Below are 24607 nucleotides of genomic sequence, written 5' to 3'. Positions count from 1 at the left end.
AAGCAAAAGTTTAAGTTTCAGCTGAACAATCTTTACAGCTTTAAGCCCTGCTAGCATACAGTTGTTGGAGCTGATGTTACTCCTTGGTCACTCAAAAAAAAAAAAAAGTATGCTAAAGGCAGAATGAGTTGGATTTGTCGGTGCCACCATTACCCAGCTCTGTAGCTCCTCTTGGATGCTTGTTGGGGTTAGGGTTATTACTCATTTCTATCCAGTTCTGCCCAAAGGTTGATGCTCAGAAATGTCCTGTACACAGCAAAATAGTAAAAAAAAGAGGCAGTGTGCAGGGCCTCTGCGGGTAAAGACACCGCCACACTTGTCATAAATTATGACTGAGAGGGATTAATTTTATACCAATCTACACATTTTCTTTCAACTGTTTTTTCAAAACATTGTTTTATATTGCTAACTATTGTAAATAAATGTCTTTAGATTAGATTAAACTTTAATACCATTGTGCAGAGTGCAGGAACAAAGCCAATGAAATGTTGTTAGCAGTGTTGAGAGTGGAAGCAGTGTATTCAGTGTTTACAGTATAGGCAGTATGACCATGTGTACATTAGTACTCATTATGTCTCCACTACTGCTGACAACACTAATTAAATTCACCCATCTTTAGGCTGGTTTTAGTTTTCAATCCATGATTTTTTGCCTTGGTCCATTAGTTGACAGCCCCAGACAGAAGAAAATCTTTTAAAATAGGCACCAATGAAAAACATAAAATGAAATTGCCAGGGTTATTACATGGGTTTACATGCATCTGCTCCAGATGTCAACAGATGTGGCCCGAGTGTGGCCCACGGACTGTCACTTCCGCGTTTCTGTACTTTGATTGGTTAAAAGTTTTTCGGACACGCCCACACATACGCCTCTATGTCCATACTAAAGTCGGGCATCAAGAGCAGCTCGTTGAGGGCAGGACAGGTCCATTAACCAACAATACACCGCAGGTCAACGCAGGACAGAGGGACAACAGGCTGCCAGAGAGGTCAGTGAGTTTTGACGGCTCTGTTTTTGTTTCTAAATCAGTCCCCAACTTCTAGGCGCGTCGCTGAGCTCGGCTAACGTGACTCGTTGGTACGTTAAGTAGCTAACTTAACCTAACCGTTCAGTGTTAGCTTAACTTCCCTGTGACGGCTGTGGACACTCTGCTGTGCTTGTTTACATCGAGGAGCGACCAGAAGTTATGATTTATCAGAACGAGTCGACTGAAAAACAGGACTGTTGTTTGCTCAAGTTATTACTCACAGCTCTTCATCTGGGGCAAAGTTCATTCAACTGTCAGAAATGAAAGCTGCTGTGTGGTTTACATTGAAAAGGTCGCAGTGTTGTGTAAAAAAAAAACAGCCTAAAGTGGGTTTCTGTGGGCTCAGCACTGATGGATATCATCCTGTCATATCATGTGAGAGGGCTGCTTCTTATTCCAATGGGTGTGAAAGGGCTCTTTGCTAATGTAACATCGGGCTCAGCCATTAACCCCTGAAAATGAAGCAACTTCTACTTCTGACCTCTCTGTGTGGAAATGAGCTGTTGTCATTTCTTCAGCTCAAGTTGCTTCATTTGAGGGATTTAATGTGACCTGAAGAAATGTAAACTATTATAATTATCTTAATAATTCACCCAAAAAATCAAAGACATAATTTTGTGGGACATATTTAATTTTCCTTCTTATTCCTCTTATCATCTCAGGAGACCTTAATATTAATATTGGGTGCTGTTCAGCCCCTGCAAATTAATCTCACTGCCATTTTTAGTTAATGTTGAAACATATAAGAATAGGAATGCATGATATTGGATATTTGCCAGTATTGTTAAACTCATTTTGGCTGATTGCGGGTGCTGATTAAAGGTAGAACATTTATCAGTCATGGCCGATTATCAGGAGGAAGTAAAGAGCAGCTGAAAATGGAAATACCTCAAAATTGTACTTAAGTACAGTACTTGAGTAAATATTACCCACGTTTATTTTATCACTGTTTGTTCGAAATTTTCACACGCAGAGATACATTTTTCCCACAAATGAAAAATTAAACGCACTAACATTGGCCTGCAGAACACCGCTGCCATCAGTGTAACCGAGCATCGCGACTTCACCTCACTGGGCAAGTTTGATTAGAAAATAATAAACAGGACATGTGTGTGCAGCAACAAACGCCACCTTTTATGATGGCATCCCCTATCGGCCCAACCCTACAGATGATGTGCTGCTATTCACAGCACTGTGTTGAAGAACTTAACTCTTTTCTGTTGTCAGTGATCTGTCTTTTGTCCTCTCTGGCAAGTGTCTCAATAGTTTCCTGGAGATAAACCAGCCAACAAGTCCAATTATATCAAAGGTCACATACACGCGGGTCTGCTCTGACAGGGTTGATGTGGCTCAACATTTTGAGGATGTGACAAATAGTCTTACAGCGCGATAGGCAGAGGCTGCGTAGCCTTTTTGTTAGTGCTTTGCTGGAATCACTTGTCAGGGAGATGATTATTTCTGAAGGTCTAACACAGCGTTTGTGTTGCATAACAGCCTTCTTCATAATATTTTCTGTGTCTGTGACAATTATCTCGGGTTCATCTCACACTTGATAGCACAGAGTATAGTGTTAGACTTTGCTTTGTAATAAAGCCAGTGAAGATCTCATCAACTGCCTCTCGGACAAAAAAAACCCCATGTTGCTCAACCAAGCTGTTGCAACGAAATGCAATTTGCAATCACACAGAGCCCCAAGAGGCTGTCCGAAACACCACAGTTCATGTCGAGAATTTTATTCACCCAGACATCTGAAAGAAATCGTGGTATAAAGGTCATACATGGTGAATCTGCTTGGCTTCAGTGTAGCTTGCTGGATAGGAGGCTCATCCCTCTGTACGCAGTTCCTTCTGTCAGGTGGATGAGTAGCCTAATTTACCTGAGCATTTACTATATCCTGCCAACAGGTTACAGCTGGTTGGCTGCACTCCTCGCCCGACTGCTGTATGTTTTCCCCAGCAGTATGTTCACAGAGGCCATGTCCTTCTTTGACTGTCTGCCCCATACATCAGGTCGAGCGTGGCAAACACTTGTTAACAGTGTTCCAGTAAATACAGGTGGACTCCACTTATGTCTCCCTGTGCCATCTGTCAGAACACAAACAGATGTGGTCCACGTGTTGGGAGCACTAGAAGGAAAAGGAAAAGATGCTTTGCTGCTGAAGATCCTCTCTTATCAGCTGTCATCCCTCTTTGCTCGCCTCACTTGCATCTCTTCATTGTCTTCATTATTCATTTAATCTGCCAATTATCTTCTCGATTAATTGTTTGGTCTGTAACATCAGAAAATAATGGAAATCCACGCTTATTTACTATCATAATAATATTCAGTTTACATCACATATGACAAGAAAAGCAGCAAATACTAATAAGTGAGAAGCTGGAATGAGATAATGGTTAGCATTTTGCATTTAGACAATACATTTCATGGCTAATTATTCTAGCGCTGTATGGATATTATAGATCTGTCTAGAAATGTGGCCGTACTGTTCCTGTTCATTTGATACGTTTGGTTGTATTAAGCTATTGTAAGCAATGGTGCAAATCAACTCAGGATATTCCCAGAGGTTTAGGGTTACGCAGATTGTCAGTCGATGACAACATATTCTGACATGCATTACATCCAGTACACAAATATTGTGATATATGTACATTACATCAGAACAGTTAACTTATGTAATGCACTGGATTGACAGCAAGCAGTAATTTTAATTGATGAATTATTGAAGTTCTTCTCAAATGTGAATATTTGATGGTCCACTATGATAATAAGTTTAATATACTGGTGTTTTTTACACTGTTGGACTGATTGAAAAGTTTGGTTTAAGCATTGAATTAATGCAGAAAATAAATGGAAGATTAATCGATATATTAAAAATTATTGTTAGACTCTCATCACTTACAGTATAACAGAATAAAGGACATTCACTCATTGATTTATGCAGATTTTAATATGAAGTACAATTTCTCCTCTTTATTTCAAGGAGAATAGGAACTGGATATAATTGGACAATTGATTGAATTAATTATGGATTTCACCCATTTTATGTGACCATTAAAATGTACGTTTATTTATGTAGTTTTTATTTTCTGCAATACCTTATGTATTAATGCAGTCATCAATTAATGCAGCGGGGTAGTATTTCACTTGAGCAATTCTTTTGGCCTGGTTTTCATTTAAAGCAATATTTGACATTAGTAGAAGAGAGGTATTGCTCTATGTTTCACTTTTACTTGATTCACTTGATATAAATGAAGTCGAGGTCCATTTTCTCTGCATACTTTCATGTGAGCTTGTGAACAATCAATCAACTGCATTAGTGCCCTGCTGGTCCACAGTTCTTAACAATATTCATGGTTTTTCTCTTGACTCCGATCTATAATTTCAAATCAGACTCACCTCTGGGCCCCCAGAATATTTTCACATAATTTATCATGTCTGTATTCCCTTCATGTCGTATCAATCATCGCCTTAAAGCAAAAATCACCTTGAGAAAACGGCATTGTTAAAGGACACTGTACACATTTTAAGAAGCTGAAGTGTTCATCTAAATGGAAGAACTGAGCAGGGCTTGTTCGTGTTTTGACTTCTGACATTCTGATCCAACACTTAGTTTCTTTTAGTAAACCTAGAGTAAGAAATAAGTCTTTTGACTCATCCACAAGAGACTGACTTTGAAAACACGAAGGCAATCCATGCACTCCAAATACTAATATATAAACAATTCTGATGTCTAATCCAGACAACATGCATGCTGTGGCAGATATTTCTTGATAGGCCAATATCTGCCAATACATTTAGGCAACCAACATCTAAAAAATGCCTGTAAATTTCATAACATCTTTGGGTGTGCTCCCCTTTTGCTTTAATGACAGCATGTGCTCAAGCTTTCATGGACCCCACAAGTTTGTGCAACACCTGATGACTCATGTTATCTCACCGTGATTTGACAGTTTTCCACGAAACTGTGAAAGCTAAGCATCCTGTGACGTCACAAGAAACTCTTTCGGAACACTGTTATGCTGGCATAACGTGAGTCATCGGGTTTAACACAGACTTGTCCAGTCAATGCCGGCTCGACTGCATGCTGCTGCGTTTGAGCAAAAAGGGGACAGGCCAATCTTTTTTCAGAAACGTTTAACTCAACTTTTTAAGCGGATATCATCATTTGTAATGAAAACAAAATATATATTATTACATTTAAAAACATGCAAAATAGGAGTTTATCTTTAACAGTAGTTAAGAGATACTAGACCTTTTTGACCCTGTACAATAGGCTGTAGAAAAAAGGGAGGAGCCTGTACGGAAAAAGATTACAGAAAACAATCAAACAGTCAAATCTATGTTCACAGTGACTCCCAGGACACTTTAAAACTTCCCCCCAGCCATTACAATGTGCTATTAGAGTGTCAGGCTATTATTTTAACATTCTGTTATATGATTTTAACTTGGAATGTGCCAGATAATCATGAAACTGTAAGTTCACGTTTTACTCCTCAGTGTTAATGTCATTAGATCTAGAAGTCAACTCAAGAAAACTCACAGATGCTTATCCAACACAGTGATTCGCCAGATATTAATCCCTCATTTCATTAACAAATTCAAAATAATGCCCAGCCTCAGATGTCAAGATTTCATTACCTCAGGATGCCATATAATTTAAAAATGCAAAAATATAGCTGTGGGTGGTTAACAAGAAAGAAAGTAATACAGCTTTGCAATGGAGACTTGAGTTGTATGCTTGGCTGCACCATTTTGTTTTTCCAAGGGCAGTTTCATCCTCATTGCATCATAGTGTTGACAAATGAATTTAACATGGTTGAGTTGCCTGGCTGCCTATATTATTAAACCATATGACAGGACAGCCTTTCCGATTCTAAATTCATGAGACACACTACTTCTCTGCAAGATAAAGTGTATCAACCACTTAAACAAAAAAGAAAAATCAGACAGGGAGATTTATTTCATCATGCATAGCGAGCAATGTGAGGTGAATCTGTGTTTCTGACACTCTGTATTCCATGTCAGAGATTGAATCCAGCAGTCACCATGGCAGACAGCGGGAAAACTAATGAGACTGGAGCTGCTGCAGCGGAACCAGCTAATGGAGACCAGCAGGTGAGGAGCACTGTGACCCAAAGTGACATCTATTACAAAACTGAGGCGTATTAAGAACTCATTTGAAGTTTAGGATTTCATGTTGATAAGCTACTGTGGGGAATTAATCATTATTCCTACCAGACGGCTGAAAAGAGCTTTTCTTTACACAGTCAGCACTCTATTACACATTTTGTCTTTTCACAGTAATGTTTTCAGTTGTATTTTTTTGTCGTAGAACGTTGTGTCTCGAGTGAGTAATCTCCCTCTGGTGAGTTCAGCGTGCGGGGTGGTTTCCAGTGCCTACAGTACCACCAAAGACAACGTGCCCTTGCTGAAGGGAGTGATGGATGTAGCAGAGAGTGGTGTCCGAACCCTGGGGGCAGCTGCCTCTACCGGGTCCAAGCCTCTGTTTGACATTATAGAACCACAGCGTAGGTATAATGTAATTTATGTGCAATAACGGCACATATATACTAGAACCTCAAAAATTCAGTATGTTTGTTGGAAGCGTCATTTTAATCTTTAAAACGCTTTCAATTAAACTGTTACTGCCAGATTCCTCCTGGCCTGTCTATGCCCCATTATGGTCGCTGTAGCTGTCCACGGCTTTTTGAGACAGTGCTCTTGTTTCCAAAGGCTGCGTCATGGCACGTTATAGCAGTGTCATGGTGAATATACGCAGAGTCTATTCTTGACAGAAGCAGACCACAGCCATGTCAAGCTTCACAGAACAGTGAACACCTTGTGCACACTCGGGATCTACAGCACAACAAAGTCGGAAGTATTAACAGTTAATGCAGTTAATTGCAAGTTGCAAGTGAAACAAGTTAACTATGTCGCCTCACTATCTAAGCTACCCGACAACAGAATAAAATAGCATGGCATACGGCGGGTAACACAGACATGCCTCGTGGAATCAAGGGGTAATTGTTCTTGGTACTTGGTAATACTTCCCGCTGATAGAGTTAGCTGCGAGACAACAATCGTATTCTTCTTAAAGTTTCTGTTCTGTGCTTGTTTCAGTTGCAACAGTAAATGAGTATGCCTTGAAAGGACTGGACAAGATGGAAGAGAAGCTGCCTATTCTTCACCAACCTGCAGACAAGGTGTGGTAGAAAACCATGCCTCTGTAAAGGAAATCTATTTCAGACCCCCCATTTTATACTGTTACCCCTCTGTTAAAACAACCCAGCCTTAATTTACATAAAACACTCAGGGGCGTCCTACAAAAGAAATGAATGGATCTTATGGATAAAACACCACTCCCCTTTTTACTTCTCATACTAGTACACCCTGCATTATCACTTACTCTCTGAACTGCTCCTTGTAAGTCAGATTGCCTCAAATGTCATATCTGTCCCCACCATAGCGCTCTGAGCACGGCACATCATCGTCTCTGTCTTCCTCAGGTGGTGTCGGACACAGTGGGCATGGTGTACCAATCGGTGGCAGGGGCCAAGGATGCCGTGGTGGGGGCTGTGATGGGTGGTGTCGAGCTGACCCGGGCAGCAGTCAGCGGAGGTATCATCACCGCCATGGGCACCAGGATGGGCCAGATGGTCAGCAGTGGGATGGGCCTGGCCCTGAGCCGATCCGAGGACTGGGTTGATCAGAACCTGCCACTCACTGAGAGGGAGCTGGGTCAGTAGCTATCCTCAATGTGGAAAGCATAATCAGTCCATAAAAACCAGAGGAGGTGATGAACCCATATGTCTACTGCTGAGGTATAGGCAGGTGTGTTTTTGACAGTTGGATCAAATGAAGCTGAAACGAGGCTGCAGTAGGAATAAATTAATTAAGGGCAATGAGTGGCCAGAATTTTGTCACACATGATTGTGAATAAGTAGATTAGCTTTTCTCCCATTTTTCCAATGGCTGAAAAGATACCGAATAATTATCCCTAATTAATTATGCTGATATAGACGAAAGTTTGATAGAGACAAAGTACTTTTCAATTACATATTGTTTTCGTCAATTGTTAGTCCTTGAATTTACGGATCTGTCGATCAAATTACAATTGACTCCAACCTTGTGTTTTAATGTCCAGTTTGTAGGACTTTGTGGTATCTCGCAGTGCGTTTGCAGTTCTCAATTTGCAACTAGCGAAACAAAACCCTTGTCTCACGCTCCCTTACAGTGAGGTGAAGAATGTGAATGGCCTTCCGGGGTTCTGTAGGACACATGGTGGTGCAATGTAGCTGACTCTGTGGAACTTATTAGTTTTAGGTGATTACAAACTAATTAAAACTTGACAAAGAATATAATATTCAATTTCTCTGATGGTAGATGCTTCTAAATCCCCCTAAATCATATACACTGTGTTAATGCCTCTGTTCTTTTAAATTAAAACTGATTTAAATTTGCACTTGAAACAAAAAGATACCTATACATAGTTCAACAATGGCAGTGGTATCCCATCTCCTTTCAGGTAAGCATTAATAATGCTGCAGATTTGCTTTAAAGCGGAACATTTGCAGGTTTAAGCACAATGATTAGCCTTATACCCCTTACATAACTCCAAGCCTAATTTCCTACAGCTTACTGGGCATTACTGCCATTTATTTTATTTTATTTTTTCCATATTTGATATGCAAGAAGGATTTGGAATTTACTATGACAGTCAATAGCCAACACTGTATACTTGTTTCATTGTTGTTAGATCAAACAGCAAAATCGCTGAGACTCTACAAATACGTTATCATTATAAAGGCGAGACGATGTGATGTGGCAAGATGATCATGATGAAAGTGTTAAATTCCTATAGTGACTAGATCTGACCACATGAATGGTTGATGCTATTCATAGAGAGTGAGGCAGGACATTACAATGAGCTTCCCCTCTGTGAACTTGGCCCAAAAAGCCCTTACAATTTCCAACACTCACAGCTTTGACACCTGCTACTGTGATGTCATGTTATCGTGACAACCTGCCATACTCCAGTATAGCAGTAATGCTCAGGAGGCCATTCTCTTCTCTGATTATGGATGTGTAAAAAAGATGCAACCGTATTCAGCGACAGAAGGAAATTGTCCATAATGGCAGAACTCTGGGGAGTGGGGATTTGTTTGGTGGTTGCTGTGGCAGAGGCCATCCTGACTCACCAAAGTGGCTTTTAACAGAGGCACAGGGAGACGGTGTTACTATGCATTTCCCTTAACTTGCACAGACTGATGACTTGGGGGAGTAAAGAGGCTCCCAAGTCTTTTTGTCTCGCCTAAGCAGATGTGCTTTAACCCTGTTGGAGTCAAGTAGCCTGACTTGCAACAGATGCACCAGTTGGCACAGTTAGCAGGAGGTAATTGTGAATCCATCTATCACTGAAAACATGCCCTAAAGCCCGGGCTACTAAGAAAATACATTCAGTACAAGTACTGAATTTCTACGGTGTATTTCTTCACTTGGTGGTTCGTGCCTACATCTGAATGTTGAACAGTTTCGTTTGCCCTTTTACACAAAACATCTGTTTTGAAAATATATGAGATTAACACTCTCGCCTTTCAGCTGCAGTGGCTGAACCAGCCTCCAGTGAGGTGACTACCCAGATGGCCAGCCCCAGCTACTTCGTCCGCTTGGGGAAACTCTCTGCTAAAGTACAGGAGCGGGCCCTACAGCAGTCCCTGGTCCGTGCACGGCATGCCAGAGATACCACCTATGCTTCAGTGGCTCAGATTACCAGCACTCTGGACCTGCTAGAGAGGGCCCGTACCGGTCTGGGTACCGCCAGTAACCAGATAGGAGGAGCCTCAGAGCAGCTGCTGCAGCGTTGGACAGAGTGGAAGGAGAAGCAGGCTGGAGCTGGACAGACTGAGTCAGAGCCAGATGGGACCATAGATGAGGCTGAGGTCAGGGCTGAAGCATTTGGGAATTTACTTAATGGTCTCTAACCAGATTATTTTGGGGATGAGAACTAGAGTACATAAATTCAGGTCTATATCAGACTCGCTTTTTAACTGATATTGTTTTGTAATGCCCAAAGATTCATGTTAGACAGAAGTGGCATTACATTATGTGATCAGAATTAGGAAGGGAAGGGGAAACTATCTAATACGACGAAAGGGAAGGGGATAAGGAGCATCAATTAATTTTCAAATGATTATCATTTATAGCTTTTCTTTTTCCCTTTCTTTTTACAGCAGCTGGAGTGGCGGGCCCTCTCCATGGTGCGTGGTATGAGCGACCAGCTGAGGTCATCGTGCTCCAACGTGGTGTCAAGTGCTCAGGGTCTGCCAGGTGCAGTCCAGGACCAGCTCACCAGCGCGAGGCGATCAGCTGAAGAGCTGTACACCTCTCTGGGGAACACCAGCACCATCACACCCCTCCTTCTGGAGCGGAGTCGTCACCACCTGACCCAAGTACTAATTGCACCACACTGTCTTTACCGCAGTGTTTTGTTTTGCAGCGTCAGCTTAGCTAAATATAGAGAAGTGCCTGAAATTTTATTTTAATGTTGATTAGCACAGTTAGGCCTACTATTACAATTTTATTGGTGCTTAAATAACAGCTGCATAGTCTGAGGAAAAGGAATTAAGCAGCATTTTTACTTAAACAAACATCTATTCTCAGGGGTGTCTGCTCATCCATATGCATTTATGAAACTAGGACAGTCAAGCTTATGTTGTATTTAGTAATGTACAGATATAAATTCATTATTGCCTCACAAAAATAAAGAAAACATTTTGGCTGTTAGTTAATTTTGTTGAAAGTAATACTAGTATGTGCTTGTTCGCAGGTTCAGCAGTCTCTGGATGGCGTCATGGAGTATCTCCTAAACAACACACCGCTCAACTGGCTGGTGGGACCTTTTGCCCCTCAGACTGTTGAGAGGGCAGAGGGGGATGTGGCGATGGAGCAGAGCGGACCACACAACTAGACTCTGCTGTGTTTCATGAGCTAATCCATATGCAGAAAGAGTACCAGTGTTTACTGTAGATCGACCATTTTAAATAATACATGTGCTTGCTTTAATGAAAGAAATGAAATGAAAATCATGTTTTCTTCATGGTGCACTAAATTTGAACTTATTAGCTGGCGACACTACATTTGTGATGTAGAAGTTAATGGAATTCAATTATGCCTTAAAGCTCTGACCTGTGGCCTTACAGATTTTATATTTCATTTGTGCACTTTATTATTTATCCAGCAAGGGATACAAGTATTTTTACATTTCAAGTGCCTGTACCATTCTTTCCAATACTTTTTTTTCCCTTGTTGTATTGAATCCTCAAATGTGGTTATCAGAAAATGTTTTAAAGATATGTGACAGAGGCAAGATATTTTACAGTTTATAGGTGCTGTATGTAAGAATTTTAGTTTGAAACAATTTGTACTAAAGATATCAACAGAATGTGAAAAAAAGAAAAGGTTTGATGTCATGTTATGGAGCAGCTCCTTCAGCAAAACCAGATGTTTTCAATAAGACCTTGTGACATGTCCAGACTTGTGGTGACCAACACAGGTATCCTCAGCCAAAACATTATATTTTCCTACCCCTGATCAAGTGTCTTTTGTGCCTAAACCTAACCAAAGCATAACCACAGTGTTGTGACGAGACAAACATGTAAAATCTTATCAAAACAAATGTAAAGTTACAACAACAAAGAAACGTTCAAGTCTTATCGTGAACTGTGGGCTCCCAATTCTTACATATTGCACCTTTTAGCAATAAACTATCCCTGCACAGAAACTGTAAACTTTACTGGGAATTCAATAATTAAAAATTATATAATAATTATAAATGACTTCATTTAGTAGCATTTTTTTTTAACTGCATTTCAATCTCAGAAATTAAAGTTTTCCTATTAGTGGGTTAGGGTTACACACACACACATATGATGGTGGGGCACTTCTTGCCACTTCTGAAAATCATTTCCGGAACTGAGTCAAATGTTAAAGTCTCTGTAATGACATTCAGAGTTTAGTTAGATTTGCCCTTTTAGTTCCAATATGTAGTGTGTGAACCTGGATGGGTATGTGGAAGCACCATGTGAACTGCCAATGAGCTGACATTTCAATAAAACTGTGACACAGCAGAGCGTCAGTGTCACCCTGGAGAACATTAATATTATCCCTGAGTGTTTTGTTGTGCTGTTGTTGTTGTGGGGGGGGGCTGGTGGACTTTGCTGTGTTGGCCCGTCTGACTGAAGGCTGAATCGATGCTGACTGAGGATGACGTCATGGTCGTTGTTTCGAATGTCGGGAGCTAGCGCTGGGTAGGAGGCCGCGCTCTCTACTGGGGACGAAACTTGTACAAATCTGAAGCCCAAGGTCGTCGACAGCCCCCGGTACCGTGAAAACCAGGTACTGTCTTCAACTTACACCGCTATGAGAGACGGCCGCTGTGTGTAACCGATTTTAAACCAGCCGGGACACTGTCGGCAAGCGCGCTGTCTTTGGGCTGGCTGATTATGCTAGCGGTTGAGCTAACGTTAGCCTGCTAACACTAGCGTTTATTCGATTTAAAACGCAGAATTTGTTTACAGGTCGTCGCTAAGGACGCTTTACTTTTTTATTTTCTCGGTTTTCATCACGGCGGAAGGCCACCAAGCGAGTTTTGTTCTTGTTTGAGCACTGGTATCCAGTGTCAGACAGACAAAACATCTAGTGGGGTTGTTTGCTAATGTTACAGTGGTTGCTTTGAGCTATGCAAGCATAGGACGCCAATTGTTTTCTGCTGCGGACTAACTCAGACTGGGGACAGTCAGCTGTAAGTTGTTTAGCTAACTAGATTGTAAGCGACGTAGCGTTAGCGTTTGCCAGCTCATCGGTGAAATTGAGGGTTTTGTTTTCGGTTTCTTGGTGGTTTTGTTTGGACAAGTCTTTAGCTTTTGTTTCTTTTTGATAACTTTGTCCGAACCAAAACATCTTGCAGTGTGGCGGCAGAAAGGATAAACTAGCTGAGCTAGCTTACTTTTTCAGTGAAAGTGTGCTATTCTCTTTTTTATTTTAATGATCGTGAAACGCTCTCCACCTAGTTTTTGTCACAATTCCACAGCTTAATATTTTTTAACACTTCTGAATTGCTCCTAGTGATACAGGAGGAACATTACATTATTATGTGATCATTTTTATTTTGTATTTATTTGCCATCAATGTCAGAGATTGATTTTGTGTTTTACAGTCATTCAAAAGCATATTTTAAACAAAACTGTACTGGTTAAGTGTGACAAAGTCCAGTTTGTGGTTTAGTGGCAGAAGTGGGCTTTGTCACGCTGTCAGTGGTGTTGGATTTAATTTTGGTTGATGAAGGTATGGGCCTGTTTGACAAACCTTCATCACAGATGTACTCACCCTTTACAATCATAACCCCTTAGTTCACAAAATAACTCATATTGTCTCCAACTCTACTCTCATGCTCCAATGCCAGTCTCCAAGCTCTTTTAGCCAACAAAAATGAATAACCATGTGACCAAATAGGGACTGCTTATCATTTTGACTAACTTCTGCAACCCCATTTTCAGGAATATCCTCTCCCATCCCCCTTACCCCCTCTGTCAGAGCATGGCTCAGGAGACCAATCAGACGCAGGTGCCAATGCTTTGCACTATGGGATGTGGTTTCTATGGTAACCCCCGCACCAACGGCATGTGCTCCGTCTGCTACAAGGAACACCTGCAGAGACAACAGGGAGGGGGACGATCCAGCCCCCCAGGAGAGAAAGGTAGGAAGATGGGAGAGACGTGACCTATAAAAAGTAAGATGGGGTGCTGGATAGTGGAGGTGGGAAAGACAGGAACTTGGAATAGGCAGTTATCTAAAACTATACGGGGGGGGGGGGGGGGGGGGGCACTTGAATTTGCTAAAAGGGGTTGGAGAACAGAGGTAGCAGTAGCTGCCTGCACTGTGGCATCAGAAAGCAAGAGAGTGACATCTCCATCTGTTCTTTCACATTAACTCAAAACAAGTCTGATCATGGTAGACAAAGAAAAACAAAAACACGAGCAATAAGAGATTTAGAGACATCTATGTTAAGGTGCCAAAACCACAAGTTCTGTGCTACTGGTTGCTATCAGACTGCTCTGTTCCCACACAGCTGCTACATCACCGGTAGGATCACCAGGGTCGGCTAGTGTGACCGTGGAGAGTGCACCTTCAGAACCCAGTACAGAGGTGGCAGGCACCCCACCTGAGGAACAGACAGCCAGGTATGTTGACTGATACATGTGGAATTTGATTAGAATTTTAAAAAACAACAACAGGTCATTGTGAATCAGTGGTCTTTTTGATGTCATTCAAGTAAAATTATAAACACGATATTCTGTGTTCACTATGTTTCTATTAATCTCATCAGACAAATTAAACAGGAGTCTCTTGTCTGGTACAGAGTGTTTGTCATCATGTGGGACATTTGATTATGTTGTTAAAATTCCTCTTTTAATTGGCTAAATAATGAGTAGATCAGTCCATCTCTAACTCCAGCACATTGTGTTTTAATGGGCTCTCATTAGTCCCTTTAATTAAGTACAACAGCTTGCCTCAGCAGAAATCCGACGGCTGGCTTCTAAATGTATATCTGTTAAACACACAACCTGCTGGGATCATGTTCCAATCCTTTGGCCACACAAACAGTTTTCTTTTCACCTGATGACTCCAGTTTTCTGGTTTCTAGTCAATGCAAAAGGTTTGTAAGTTTTAAGAAGTTAATCGGCAACAGTGTTAAATATATCTCCGACCCTATTTCACGGAGAGGCAGTGGGAGTGCTGTAATTTAATTTTTTGGTGCCTGACTATCTCTGCTTCGCATTTTACTTTCATCTGTGCACACATTTACGATTAAACCAATAGAGATAATGTGTGTTAGATATGGTGTGTCTTTGCTCTTCAAACAAAACTTTGCGCTCTTTTAAAATTGCTCTCATCCTCCATGTCAGTAAGCAGGTCTTGCTACACTTTACCTACAGATCGTGTCTGTTATTATTGTAATTGTTTTAAGCATAAGGGTTGTTTTAATAAGGGTTATCAAAGGCAAGATTACCCATCATGAAACCTCTCGTTTAAAGTTGATTCTGGATGAGAAAGAAGAAGAGCTGAAGAGTACTGTTCTGTGCTTTTAGAAACTTGCTTTAGGGCTTATTCTCCTATACTACCACACAATGTTGAATAACTTTTGCAGGCCTACACTTTTCTTAGTGATGCTAATAAATAATTATTTTTGAATTTTTAAAAAGTATTGAAAGGTTTAGTGTCATGGGGTTCAGTGAAGCGGTTGTGAAGTTTTTTGTGTGCTACACTGTGACGTCGCACTAAAAATAGTCAATTCTATGCTGACAGCTGGCTTTCATCGTCATTGTGGAGATATGTGAAATCGTCAAACCTTTTTATTTCTGTTATCTTTTTTTTACCTGTAATGGTTCTTTGTCAAGGAAAAGAGTTGAACACGGTGGTCCGACCCTTGACTTTTCGGTTGTGCTTATATTACATATTGTGTTGGGTTGCTTGCGTCTCTGATAAACCAAATCTACCCATCAGCGACATGTCGCTTCCTTTCAGGCTAATTGCTACTGCAAATTTTGGGTAAAATTAAGGTGTCGTTTTGTTTAGTTTGTGGCCCAACAGGTAAATTAGGTCTCCAACTTAACGTCAGTAAAAGGGTTGTTGTAATATGATAGCATTTGATATGCATTTTACATTAATTAGATGTGTATATATGTTGAAATTACATCATGAAAAAAGAGAACTGAATTGTGTGTACCTGGAAGTTATTAGGTTATAGCTTAACAAATGTTCTGATTGATTCTATAATATGTGACGTTTGCACTTTAAGGATGTAAGGAATCAAGCATAAATAGATCTTTAAACTTGTCAGAAGACTGGTGGATTTAATATTTGAGCAGTAATTTAATTGTAGTATACTATACCTACATGTCTGAGTTTTTTTTTTTTCTCAAAAATTAACGTAACAGATAAATCTCATTATAATGAGACCAGTTATCATAGAAGTTGTTCCAGTAATGGGTTTATTCTGGCCAGAATGTCGACAGAGAAGTCCAGACAGTCATTTGTTCCCAGTGTGTTGATATTTTGGAATTATAAGAAGGGATTTGCACCCAATCTGCCTTCCTAGTGTAATCATGGTTAATTGTGTGTGTGTGCTGTAGGTCCTGCCTGTTTGAGGTGCCTGTGTATTGTCAAGTTGATTGTGATAGCTCATCAAAAGAATTTCTCAGAGTAGTTTAGAGGTAGCGTGCTGAAACAGAGCCAAGAAATTAGTATGCAGTCACCAAACAAAACAGTGCGATAATGTATGCAGGCAATCAAAACAAGACAAGAAGGATTAACATTTTCTTGTGTTATTCGTTGTGCTACTTGATGGTTTTAATTGTGTTCACTCTATTTTCACATAGATACCTTGTAAGTAGTACTGGATGGCAGCAAGAGCTTCTAGGTTTGCTAACATTTGCAGTCTAACAAAATATACACAAATCTCTCTGCCAGACATTTACTACAAAATTTATTGTAGTCCTCAAAAGTAATTTGATTTCTGAATGAGAATGAGAATTATACTAGTATGGTCTAAACTGTTTGTTGTTGTTGTTATTGTTGTTGTCGTGATGTCAGTCCCAGCTCTCCCAGTCCAGTAACCCAGCAGATGACAGCTATGAGCATCTCCCAGGATTCAGGAGCCGTAGACTCTGATCGAGCGGAGGCTGATGAGGGAGAAGAGGAGGGTACTTCCAACAGCTCAGGTAAATAACAGTGGTCCTTTCCTAAATAAGTCCCTACCCAACATCCACATAGTGAGTCATTCTCACAGCTCTGGAGGAAACTGCTTATTAAGGAGCACTAGGTGAATAAACAGGTAAACCGTGGGAAGCACTTGCCACCCACAACCATCAGCATCCCCAAAAACACAAGTGATGATGTTTACCTCATGTACAATATGATAAAGTTTTTTTGTTTATACATATTCTATGCCCTGCTTTTTTTGCATGTCTTAAACAAAATTTGATGATGAATTTAATCATCTTTTTGATTTTTCTGGCTTGAGTGTTCCTGTTTTGGGGTAATGCAGTGTTAAAGTAGGCACCAGTGCAAGCATGCTCTTGGAGGGTTTTATTATCCATTTCCACATCACACTGATCGGTTTGTGTTGGCCATTAACATCACAAATCCACCATCTTAATGTGTCAATGTGGAGAATGCAGCGATCATTTAGTGGCTGGAATGGGCTCTGATAGAGAGATAATGAATATTATGAAGCTATTTTATTCCATCTGTCATACTTGTTTTGTTTCATATCTTGTGAATGTCTTCCTTTGGGTCCTCTTCATTGTTGCATTGTATACAAGCTTGTTTTTGAACAAGTAAAGGGTGACTTGATTTGTTACCATTGTGCTTGTTTGTCTTTTTTTCCCTCACCAGAACCAGTGGGAGAAGGAGCACAGGCTCTATCTGATAATGACCAAACTCCAGATAAAAACAAGAAAAAGAATCGCTGCTTTTCTTGCCGGAAGAAAGTGGGCCTTACTGGTAAGGAAGATAAGAGTTTCACACAGATACTGAGTAGAGAGTTAGTCTTGACATGGTTCAAAGGTTTATGAGTCATGAACCTGCTTTACTGGGGTTCTCAATGATAATCACAACCTGGCATCTAGAAATTCAGAACAACTGTTTACTAACTCATTGCACCATTTTCTTGTCATACCTTTCTGTCACCTTTACAACCTGGTAAACCCCTACCTGTTGGTGGGGTATTTCACAATGTGTTTCACAATAGCACAATCTGAAACATTTTAAAATTCACAGCACTGCCAGGAACACCTTTTGTAAAAGTGAAGCAGACGATGCCCCTAAAATGGAAAATCTTATCAAATAGAAGTCGTACAATGAGATGGCTATGTTTGCAAACTCAGTCCTTTGAACTGTTACAAGACAATGTTCTTTTTGGTTTTATCATGAATCTGGAAAGGGATTGTATTCTTGGGCGACTGAGATAGAAAAGTCATCGTACTTCTGATTGCTTTGTGTTCAGTCACATAGAACATTGGACCAGGTTCACCTCTAATGCTCTCATTTTATCTTTTTTTTAATTTATTTTTTTAAATACACGTCCTAGTTGTGGTGTTCGCTAAGGATTTAGCATAGGCACCTTGTTGTTTTCTACTGACATTCGGTAACACTTTGTATTAAGATCCTTGTAATAATCTTAAGTAATAGGTAATAGGGCCCGTATAGCTCCTCATAACATGTTTATTATTACTAATAAGACTGTAACTGTAAACGTTAAACACATTTATTGTTAGATTATAAGATATCTGAAATTTGTAAAAAAAAAAAAAAAAAAAAAAAACCTTAAAAAAAACTGTAAATAAGTGCAAAATAATTTATTCACCTTAATTAGACATTGCTCTTGTTTCTCGATCAGGTAGCCTCAGACAGCTTAGTTATCTGTGAATAAGTTGAAAGTTAACTGGTCGTAAATGCATACAGGGTTCGTACGGGTGCTTGAAATCCTTGAAAGTACTTGAATTTCAATGTTGTCTTTTCAAGGCCTGAAAAGTGCTTGGATTTTAGTTTAAGTGCTTGAAAGTGCTTGACTTTATAACTGTGTCTTTCACAAAATTGGGATCAGACTGCATAATTAATTTCTGAAGTTTTTGCCATTATGAAACATAATTTTAGATGTCTACAGCATAATACAATGTACATTATTGTGATAAAAAGTGAAGAAAAAATAATGAGTTTATATATTCCTGTAGAAAAGTATTTTACCCCAGGAATAAGGTGCTGGAAAATCTTTAAAATTACCCTTAAAAGTGCTTGAAAAGTGCTTGAATTTGACCTTGAAAAATGTGTACGAACCCTGTGCATAATAATGTAGGTATTAATCCTCATAAAGCAGCAAAAAAGAGAAGTGCTTTTAAATGTGTCATATTTTAATAATAACATGTTTATGATGCTATTGTTAACACTTATACAGTTTTCTTAGAATGACTTATATGGGCCTTTATAAATTATTACCTAACACATTATAAAACACACTCAAAGTTCTTTTTAATATAAATTCGTTACCCACAAATTGTTTACAGTTTGACATTAAGTTATGTTTCTTTGGCTTCTAAGGCAACTCTGAAAGTGACTCTGAAAAGCCTTTATTTCAACACGCGTATAAACTTGGGCTATTATAAACTAATAGCCCCTCAGCTGTCTGCAACTGAACCCGCTGCCAGATGTTTATCAAAACAAAGAGACAGTGACATATTACTCCCGCTAGCATATTTGCATTGGTTCATTCCTACATTTTAGACATAACTTTAGGGTGTTTAGGAAATACCAAATATCTATGATCCAACTCCCAGTCCATGGTTTTTGTAATGTCTTTCTCTCCACAATCAAACACTATGGTACAGAGAGCGACATACTGCAGGTTAGTGGTGCATTTCACAGTCTCAGGTATTTCACAGTGTCTTGCTGGCCTCCACGCTTTTGCCAAACTGGATTCTCTCAAAGGCAGCTTGAGTCCCCTCTTAATGTTAGAAATATTTGCACATTAAGCCCTGTCCATGTCCTCAGTGTACATTGAGGTACTAATAATGGTTGTACCCTCGAGGCCTAGTTGAACTCAGGCTGAGTTACACTCTTTTTTTATCAAGGTACTGTTCTCCTTTCTGCTCAAAAGGCATTTCGCTATTAAATACTTTAAGTATAATAAAAATATGCCCAGTCCAATAAAGATGAGCAATACTTGTCCTTTACACAACAATCATTGTGCCTGTTATTTTAATATGTGATGATCTGTATAATGTTTACTGACTGTTTGCTTCTCCATACTGAAGGTTTTGACTGTCGCTGTGGCAACCTGTTCTGTGCCATTCACCGTTACTCTGACAAACACGACTGTCCCTATGATTACCGGAGTGCAGCTGCTGCCCGCATACGCAAGGAGAACCCCATCGTGGTGGCTGAGAAAATTCAGAAGTTATGAGGACTGAGTGCAAAAAAACAAAAGTCTCTGACTTTGTGAATTTGAACAATGGCAACTTGGATGAAAACACCTGATATCATGGCTTCATTTGTTCATGGTAGTCTAAGACGGGTGGGGTGGGGATGATGTGGTCGCAGCCACTGTCCAGACGCTTCCCTTACTAGCATCTCCCTCTCTCTCCACTAGTGACTGCAGCTGAACCTGAGTGTTTCTGTGTGTGCGCGTGTGTGTTTGTATGAAAGTGTGTGTGTGTGTACATTTGCTTGAGAGTCGGGGAGAGAGCTGTAGGAGCTTTGTGGACATTAGTGTTGCCGTGGGGAGGGAAGGCTTTTGATTTTTACCCCTTTTTGTTTCTCAACTTGGGGGATCGTGTGAGTTTATTTTTATACAATCCCTGTAAGGTAGTTGAAATGAGACGGGGGTAAGCTGTCGAGGAATGTGACACAATAATGACAAAGAGGTCAATTAATTACCTAACTGGGAGATTTCATTTATCAGCAAGACCTTTAAAGGGCTTTGGAATTTAATTTTTGCTCCCAGGCTGAAAATGATGTCAACTTCTTGTCAAATTGGCTTTTTTTAATCCCATTCTTTATTCTATGGGTCACCACATGTTGAACTCTCAAGTCTCAGCATTTTCCAGAAATGTTTCTCTTTGATATATTGACTTATCATACTGATATTGGGTGCATGAACAGTTAATGGAGAGGGAAGGTAGGGGAGGGCAAGGGTAGGGGAAACTGAAAACCTTGACTTAACTGAGTGATTGAATTCTGTGTTTTTCTTTCATTTCATTTTTTTTTTTCTGTTTTAATGAGCGTATGACATCAGAAGATCTATATTAATATATTGTAGTTAGCTTGAATTGTGTGATTGCATTCTATTTATTTTTTATCGTTTGGTTGGTCTGTGCTGGAGGATTGGCGGCATGTGTCAGCAAATCACTAAGATTTGCACTTAACCTTTTCGATTATATTTAAGTAATTCCATCTTGATTATATAACCATTTAATAAAAAATACACAAGCTCTGACATGATGGAGTAGAGTCCAGTTAAGCCGTTACAACTACAAATGTGCAGTAAAACGTCCATTGATTTGGAAACAAAGCACAACCGTGTGTCAATTGCAGAGCACAAACTAATGTGCTACACCTACTCGGTTTTGTTCAGCATCTGGGTCATTTGCAGTTTATCTGATGAGTACAGGAGGCTTGCTGAAGAAATCGCCTTCTTGCTCAGTTGATGAGACGTTCTGTTTTAGTATGGCGGTGTGTTCTCCTTGAATGCCCTTTTCTGTTCTATGGAGAGTGAAGCTCCATGTTTCTCTAACCACCAGCAGACCACTGACACATGCTGAATGAAAACTGACCCGGGTCGCAGTTCCTCTACACATTGACACACCTTTTGCTCAGCTAAAGATTGATGCAATGCTACGGAGCTGCGTGCTGCCCTTTGACGACGTGCTCAGATTCAGATGAGTCCTTACTACGAAGAGCGCTTCTAGCTAGCTTCTTCTAGGAAGATCAAACCTACATGCATGTGTGCAGTCTTAACGTATGAGTTACTGTCTTGTAACTGACTGCACAGTTTGATATGTGTGGAATGTTTAAAAAGCCACACAGCAGTAGCACAATGCATGGCTGGAACCTCGAGGCTCAAGTTAACAGGACTCAGTTTTTTTCCAAATGTAAATACCATATGGCTCCTATTCATATAGTATAATCTTAATGTAGATTTTTGCCAGCTTATAAAGGTGGGGGACTAAGGTGAAGAATAGTACTATGTGTATAAAAGTGCTTTTCATAATTATCCCCAAAAAAGTGTGCCACAAATGGCACTGATTTTTTATTTTTTCTCCATCTTGTTCCCCATTAATTTCCATCATCTGCCCATGTATCGTCCAAAGTATGTTCGGTAACTTGGCTCTACCATGAGTGTCTCCTACAGGCCACGTTGCCTCTTTTCTACAATACTAGTCATGTTGTTAACAAGCCCCTATAAGCTTTATTAACCTCGCTGAATTACACAGTATCCCAGCCCATGCTTTTATCCTGTTACTGAAGCATAGTGATATTACTGAGAGTTAAACAAAGGCCCCTTATAAGATGTAGAGGGACATTTGAGGTATGACGTTTTCATTATCAAAAGCTTTCATGTAAATGTTGCTTGACCTTGATAATTAAGTATTCATGAAAGGAGCTGCAGTAGACGTTGCAAGGAATTTGCCGAGTATATGCACTCTCAAAACAAGCCAATGCAGAATGTGTTGAAGTTAGAGGAACCTTTTTTCTTATAGACACAGAATATCATGTTGGATCTGGTTGACTTTAGTTTGAGCTCGCCAACACTGAGACCGTTTACAGTTGGTCAGCTACAGCTCCCGACTGTGACTCAATCACTAGTGGAAAATTGAAATTCAGAAGGAGTTTGTGGGGTTGATTGAGTGACGATTGTGTAAAAGGAGAATAACCCGTATTTAGGAAACCTGTGTGTGGAGCAGCCCTGCTCTTCCCTAAAGTGTATCTTAATATATTAAGAAAATTCAAGCTTGCCTGCTGTTTTAAAGACCATTTGAAAAATATTAGTTTTTAGCTTAGTTTTCCATTACAGATTGAAAGTCCTTTAACAGAAAAAAAGTCCTTAACATCGGATGATTAAGTGCTGTAAATCGTGAGGATGTCATGGTTTATGCTTGCTGTTTTCTTTTTTATTGACTGCTTATATGGAACCCTCTCTCTCCTCCTTTTTAAACATGAGCAGTTTGAATGTAAACCACCATAATTCACATCAGACATTGACTATGTCTTTGGGCAGAGGATGGAGGTCCAGCTTTCTTACATGTGATTTGGGACTGTTGGATCACTAAACTGTCTTGACTTTTTGTGATGAAGGACTTGGCACCAGCAACCAACCATACCTGAATATTCTAGATATTCTCAGTACATATGTGTTTTTTTTCTTCTTCCTTCAGATGCTTTGATAAAGTTTCGATGTCTTCAATCCTCTCTTTAGCACAACCTTTCATAATCAGTGTCTTCGTCATGCTAGGGTTTTGACTGATAATAATGACGAACCCGACAGTTGTGATGAATCTGGTTGAAATTGTTTTGCTGCAGATGTAAAGACAAATGACGAGTTGATTCATTCTGTCTTTCAAGATGAGCTTGAGGGACATCAAATGAAATCTACAATGTTCACAGAGATGTAGTTCTTGTCCCTTGGCACTCCAGTCCCCCAGAAACACCACCAGATATCTTTTTATTTTGTTTTTCTTTCAAGATTTAGGATTGTATGATGTGTAAGAGTAAGTATAAAACAATAAATTCACAAAGTTTATTTTAAATTACACTTGTCTTGTCTTTATGCATATTTATTTTAACGTTGATGCTGCCTCAGACTCAGTTTTCCACAGTGATTTATTCTCTTAAAAAGTTCTAACAACATACATATGCTCTACCACTGAATTGTTTGTGGTCCCTTAGAAATGAGAAAATCAGTTAAAAGCAATTCAAATAACATCAAATGTTTTAAATTACTATTTTAGCTGGAAATTGATGATTTGTAATGGAGTATCTACATAGGTGTACAGAGGACCATTTTCAGCAGCATTCACTTCTGTGGTCCGGTGTCACATTATGTTAACTAATTCAAATTTGTCCTTTTGATCATTAAAAAACCCTTGTGCAGTTATGTGATTACAGCTGAAAACTGTTGTGCTGATTAAAGAAGCAATTAAATTGGCCTTCCCAGGGCTAGTCGAGTGTCTTAAGCATCGAGAGTTTGCTGGTTTGATTACAGTCTCAATGACCAGAACAAAAGAACAGGTTAATGCATGTGAGAAATTGCCAAGAAACTGGAGATCTCATACAACACTGTGTACTGCTCCCTTCTAAGAACCGCACAAACTAGCTCTAACCAGAATAGTGAGAGAAGTGGGAGGCCCTCAGAGGTCCTCAACTGGCAGCTATAGAAAATGTACCTGCAAAACACCAGTATCAATGTCAAAAGTGAGGAGGCAACTTCAGGATGCTGGCCATCAAGGCAGAGTAGCAAAGAAAAAGAAATATATGGCCAATAAAATGAGAAGATTAAAATGTGTGGAAGAACAAAAATATTGGACAGAGGAAGACTGATGAATTTAAATAAGTTTTCATGGAAATCGTGGCATTTTGGGGGCAAACTCAAACCTTTTAATGGTAGTCTATTTAGAGTGGTATAGTTACAATCATGCATGACTATTTTCCGCTGCTCCAGTCCATTTACATGCAGTGGCCCCACTGCTTTGTACTTGTATATTGTTTTCAAATACAAAACCGAATACTACAGGCAGAAATGTTCTTACACAATGGCCTCTTGTGTGCAGCTCGGCTGCATGCTGTACGAGGAACTGCCATGGGACTCACTTCACTGTGCTGGAATAAACAAAGCTTATTTAGGATTGCACAGTTAATTGCTAAATAATCAAAATCGCAATGATTAAGTCCAGTATCCAAATCGCAAGAACTGCAATTATTTCAAAAAGGTGAAATGTGTCGCAAAACAGTGTTCTCCAGATGTAATAA

General features: G+C 39.8%; 2 protein-coding genes across 4 annotated transcripts; both read left to right on the top strand.

Annotated features, from left to right (window-relative positions):
• The first annotated feature begins 864 nt into the window (after positions 1-864).
• plin3 (perilipin 3) lies at positions 865-12183 on the top strand. 2 transcript variants are annotated; one of them, XM_030432765.1, is made up of 8 exons: positions 865-988; positions 6053-6142; positions 6360-6555; positions 7148-7230; positions 7534-7765; positions 9626-9966; positions 10261-10476; positions 10854-12183. In XM_030432765.1, exons 2-8 carry the CDS (start codon positions 6074-6076, stop codon positions 10992-10994), a joined length of 1278 nt encoding a protein of 425 aa, XP_030288625.1. In that variant the 5' UTR covers positions 865-988; positions 6053-6073; the 3' UTR covers positions 10995-12183. The 2 variants fall into 2 exon arrangements, with proteins under 2 accessions (XP_030288625.1, XP_030288624.1); XM_030432764.1 differs by having other exon boundaries at positions 10258-10476.
• An 89-nt stretch (positions 12184-12272) lies between these two features.
• LOC115591103 (AN1-type zinc finger protein 5) lies at positions 12273-23391 on the top strand. Of its 2 annotated transcripts, none has more exons than XM_030432766.1 (6): positions 12273-12421; positions 13582-13781; positions 14154-14265; positions 16679-16806; positions 17483-17590; positions 19897-23388. In XM_030432766.1, exons 2-6 carry the CDS (start codon positions 13622-13624, stop codon positions 20043-20045), a joined length of 657 nt encoding a protein of 218 aa, XP_030288626.1. In that variant the 5' UTR covers positions 12273-12421; positions 13582-13621; the 3' UTR covers positions 20046-23388. The 2 variants fall into 2 exon arrangements, with proteins under 2 accessions (XP_030288626.1, XP_030288627.1); XM_030432767.1 differs by lacking the exon at positions 12273-12421 and adding an exon at positions 12623-12827 and having other exon boundaries at positions 19897-23391.
• Positions 23392-24607: the final 1216 nt, after the last annotated feature.

The sequence above is a fragment of the Sparus aurata genome, chromosome 11 (genome assembly GCF_900880675.1).
Source record: "Sparus aurata chromosome 11, fSpaAur1.1, whole genome shotgun sequence".
NCBI lineage: Eukaryota > Metazoa > Chordata > Actinopteri > Spariformes > Sparidae > Sparus > Sparus aurata.
This window is presented reverse-complemented; position numbering and strand designations above follow the sequence as displayed.

Bases quoted from the DNA above. Each gene is read 5' to 3' on its own strand.
- LOC115591103 (XM_030432767.1), top strand. From the start codon at position 13,622: ATGGCTCAGGAGACCAATCAGACGCAGGTGCCAATGCTTTGCACTATG. The intron at 14,266-16,678 runs GTATGTTGACTG...TCGTGATGTCAG, and splicing joins CCTGAGGAACAGACAGCCAG to TCCCAGCTCTCCCAGTCCAG. The intron at 17,591-19,896 runs GTAAGGAAGATA...TCCATACTGAAG, and splicing joins GAAGAAAGTGGGCCTTACTG to GTTTTGACTGTCGCTGTGGC.
- plin3 (XM_030432764.1), top strand. From the start codon at position 6,074: ATGGCAGACAGCGGGAAAACTAATGAGACTGGAGCTGCTGCAGCGGAA. The intron at 9,967-10,257 runs GTCAGGGCTGAA...TTCTTTTTACAG, and splicing joins GGACCATAGATGAGGCTGAG to CAGCTGGAGTGGCGGGCCCT. The intron at 10,477-10,853 runs GTACTAATTGCA...GCTTGTTCGCAG, and splicing joins GTCGTCACCACCTGACCCAA to GTTCAGCAGTCTCTGGATGG.